Source organism: Marmota marmota, unplaced genomic scaffold, assembly GCF_001458135.2.
Source record: "Marmota marmota marmota unplaced genomic scaffold, marMar, whole genome shotgun sequence".
In the NCBI taxonomy this organism is placed as follows: domain Eukaryota; kingdom Metazoa; phylum Chordata; class Mammalia; order Rodentia; family Sciuridae; genus Marmota; species Marmota marmota.
In genome coordinates, this window is record NW_026000108.1 from 47,046,816 (window position 1) to 47,051,484 (window position 4,669).

A 4,669-nucleotide genomic window follows, 5' to 3' on the forward strand; every position below is an offset into this window, starting at 1 on the left:
GGGGAGGGGGCGGCTCTGCCTCTCAGCAGGCCGCTGCTCCTCCTCTGCTGGTGGGTCGCAAGCCCGCCTACCTTGCAGGAGTGATTGGAAGCTCTGTTCAGCCGTGGGCCACTGGGTCTTTTCTGCCGGTGGTCACCGTTCCTAGTACCTGGCAGGCGCGGGGGGTGGGGGGCGGCTCTGCCCCTCAGCAGGCCGCTGGGCCTGCTCTGTGGATGGTCACAGTTCTGTCTACCTTGCTGCGTAGGGGGAGGGGGCCGATAAATTGCTTTGATTCTGGACTTGAGAACTTATTGCCTATTATCCTATTGTTATCCCTTTTATTGCCTATTTCCTTCCAAAAAATCATATATAAATCTTTATAAAGCCTTTTAAACCCATAAAATAGTCATTTTTTATATCATAAATCCATCACTTGGGTACAAAGGCAATTTCTAAAATAATTACTGTTTGGATTCATTTTCATGGGAGAAGAATGTTTAAGAGATAGAAACAAGTCTTATATTTTTAAAAAATAACAAAATATATAATCTCTTCAATGAAATTTTTGCATTTGGAATTTGCTCATAAATGTCTTACAAACTGATGTTCCCTAATTCCTCTTTAAAGATTATTCAGTACATAGGAAAATATGTCCCAGGTTTTAAGTCTTTGCTTTTTATATTATTTATTGCTACTTAACAAATAACACCAAAATTCAGTAGGCTTGACCTACTTAAACTGTACACAATAGCATTTAGTGTACAGTTTAAGTAGGTCAAGAGTCCAAGTGAGGCTAGGCTGAGTGTTCACGTGTCATCAAGAACTGTAGTCACAGAAAGACTCCATTGGGTTTCCTTTCCAAACTCACTCACATCATTGTAGACAAGATTTAGTTGCTCATGGTTACTGGGCCAAAGATGTAAGTTTCTCTGAGCATCTCAGTTCTTCACTTACTGCTGGTCAAAAGTTGCCCTCAATTTCCTGCCTCTCTCTACAGCAACTTGCAATGTGACAGCTTGCTTTATCAGAGAAACAAGCCAGAGGACAAGACAGGAGGTACTGCTAGCAAGATGGTGTTCAGATGGTCATCTAGACTTGGTTTTGCTAACCCATTACATTCATTAGGGACATCCCACATGCATGTGGAAGGGATAGGAAAGGAAGGTGAAAAACATGAGGCAATAGGAAAAATAGGAAATAAGAGTATATGCCATCTTTTTAGTCTGCCTATCTACAACTTTCCTTTCTGTACTGATTCTGCAACCCTGATTTACCTGTATAATAGAGGTTATAAAAGAAAACATGTTTATAAATTATAATCATAAAATTAAATCTAGATATGCATTGAATCAAATTCTTTCAACATTTTCTTGATTTTTGCCATTACTGATGATAGCTAACATTATGATAGACTTTCTATATGCCTAACGTTAAGCTAAGTGATCTTTAAGTGTGATTGCCTTTAGTCTTCACATACATTGCTAGTATAATCTTATAGTTAGGTAATAAAATTTCCCTTTGTTATATTTAAGGAATCTGGGGCACAGAGAATATCTCTAATCCCATGATTGACCTCACTATAGTGTCTGAAAAAAGTGATATTAAAAAAACACGAGTTTATGTCCACACAAACATCATGCAGTTAAGTTTTGCTGCCCAGAAATTTTAGAAGCCTGCACAGTTATTACTGTGAACTATAAGAAAGCTTCTACAAACTTTTGCAGGTGATTATACTGACATTCCTACTTCATTACTTCTAAGAAAATTGAATTTGTGGTGTTCATGCCAGGGTACATGAGTACTACCTTCACCAGGAAGACAAGTCAGGTGTCTTTATTCTCCATTGAATAGAAAGCTTTTGGCTGGAGGTCATTTTGTGAAGGTCACATTCACTTAACTAAGGGTCTAGCTCAGATTAAAATAAAAGTTTTAAAAATGGTTTCAGATGGTCTTTTCCATATAACATTGCTACAAGTGAAAAAGAGTAAATGACATAAAGTGGTTATATAATGCAACTCTGTGTGCAAATTTGGTATTAATTTCAATATATATCAAGCTTCTATTAGAACTAACTCAGAGGAGGAATAAAACATAAGGAAATTAGATGAGAGGTGATAGATATATTCACTTTCTTTTCCTAATTTATTACTTAATGTCTTTGGGATCTGAAACCTTTTGTGTCAAAAATATCTTCTCTCGTCTTGCAGCTGTGTTTTATTTGACTAATAATGGCATGATATTCAGAATTTCTGTATTTTAATATACTCACTAGCAACTCATGTTGGTGCAGGAATGCCTTCCAGAAGTCCTGCCGTGCATTGTGCTGACCCGCCTGGCATCATGACACAGAACCTGTGGAACTGAGACTTAACTGCCATATGGACTTGTCCTTCAATATCTGGCACCACAATATGCATGAATGGAAAATAAGTGAGTTTTGAAATGTATGAAATGTATCTGTTGGAAATGCTTTCAATTAAAGAAGTTTAAAATTGTAAACAGATGATTTTGTTCTTTTCAGCTTAGTCGAAAGAGAAGTTCTCTCGTCAGATATATACTCAGTGATTCACAAATACAATTATAAATACACGACTTTTAAAAGTATCTCACTTTTAAATAGAATAGAATCTATCAAAATACCTTCGTGCTGTAGGGCATAAACCTGTGGATATTCTACAAAAAAGTACATCAGTGTCTTCAAGGTTCATGCTTTAAAATGCCTCTCAGCATATGGGACTACATCTTAGTATATTTGATGTATCTTCTCCTAAAGTCATTGCTCATTCAGAACATATATTTGTGTGTGTGTGTGTGTGTATATATATATATATATATATATATATATATATATATATATACATACATGAAGTATATATATTTTTTCTTGCTGATGTGACTACAGATACTAACATTAATGAATATAACATATGATACATTCCACAATGAGGCAATCTACTTAATTAGTGCATAATCCTTTATAGTTTTCCTGCAGAAAAAAATTAAATTTTCTTAAAATTTTAAAGCAGTTTTCTGAAATTTGACAAAAATATTTTTTAAAGCTGCATAATACTAATAATACTAAGTCACAAAACTGATGCTTTTCTATACTACCGCTTATTGAAAACAAATTTGAATCATGCTGAAACAAATTTGGAATTATCTTTCTATTCCATTTTCCCACAATTATTATTCTATAAAAAGCAATAAAAAGTATGCATCCAAACTATTTAGAGAAATATTGTGCTAGAGTATGTTAAAAATGAATTATTATTTTTTTCTTTTTTTGCCTTATAGAAATTGTGATGGTATCAGCTTTTTAAACCATATAATTTTTGTGATTTTTCTCATTCTAAATAAATATTAAATTTTGCAACTAATTTGTCATTTTTTTTCCTAAAGAAAGTTTCTCAAACCAACCTCTGGTCCCTTATAAAACTGAAATCTATACCTCTCTCTGCTCCTTGGAATGGTCATTCATTTTAATTTTTGTTATTAAGTGCATATAAAATAGCATTTCACTGTGTTAACATTTTACAGTTTGGGGATCTATACTCCTATTTTTATTGGCTATATGGCTTTTCTCTTCTGTGAAAAGTGTCTTTATGTCTTTTAACCTTGTTTTTGTTTATTTGTTTATTTTCATCTTTTAAGACTTTCATATTGATTTGAGGAAATTTTGTTAAAATAACATCTCAATATTGTGTTGGTTATGTGTATTTTAATTATTTTCTCACATTTCATAATTTTTTCACTCACTTTAAGATATGTTTTAATTAATAACAATTCTTAATTTTTTTGCAGTCAAATCTGTAAGTCTAACTTAGAGTTAACTCTTTTTTAAAATATATTTTTAAAAGTTTTCAAAATATAGAATCAATCTTATTATTAAATGTTATTTTTTTAGATGTGTTTTTTTCCATGCTTCTAAACCCAAACACTTTTCAAATATGCTTTGCAATTGGTCTCTAAAACAATTCTTTTCTGCCATTTGTCTTTCATTTCTCTTCAGTTTACCTTTTCTATAGTGTCAAGTGGTTTTAGTTTTATCTTCTCTCCATGTAGATAGACATCTTTTCCCTTAACAATCATTCCTTTCCTTACTGATGTGGAATGTCACTTCTCTTGCATGTCAACCTGGGTGAATATGCTTTTCAGTTTTCTATTTTATTTCAGATATCACTTTGTTTATTTCTGTAGTGTTCTTCTTTATTTTAGTTCTATGGTGTCTTATTTATTATAACTTTATAATCATTTTCTACATCTGGTTGAGCAATTCCTTTGTCCCTCTTCTTTCTTACTATTACTTTTTATTATAATAAATTTTAAGTAAGCTCATCACAAATTATGAGTAATCTTATTTTACAAAAAAAATTGTACTTGATATGATCATTATCAGGAAATATGCTGTTTTCAAATTCTAAGTCATCATAGCCATATATGTAGTATACCACTCTATATATTTAAATAATCTTTAAAATAATTTACTAAAGCTTCCAAAATTTTCCCTATAGTAGCCTTGAATACTTTATATTCTCTGTTAAAATTTCAAATTATGATACCTTTGTAATTGTGTTTTCAGGGTTTTTGTTATTGATAATTAGAGATGCAACTGATAAATTTTATATTACTATTTAATTAAATATTAATTATACATACAACTAACTTACTGAATTATTTATCCAGTAAATTA

General features: G+C 32.0%; 1 protein-coding gene across 1 annotated transcript in view; it reads left to right on the plus strand.

Moving 5' to 3' along the window:
* The window catches only part of Adgrl3 (adhesion G protein-coupled receptor L3), a 790,900-nt gene extending 788,120 nt beyond the window's left edge, over positions 1 to 2,780 (plus strand). The window contains exon 26 of the mRNA XM_048784572.1: positions 2,270 to 2,780. Within this exon, the coding sequence (XP_048640529.1) occupies positions 2,270 to 2,343 (74 nt within the window). The 3' untranslated portion in view covers positions 2,344 to 2,780. The remainder of the gene's footprint in view (positions 1 to 2,269) is intronic.
* The last annotated feature ends 1,889 nt before the right edge of the window (positions 2,781 to 4,669 follow it).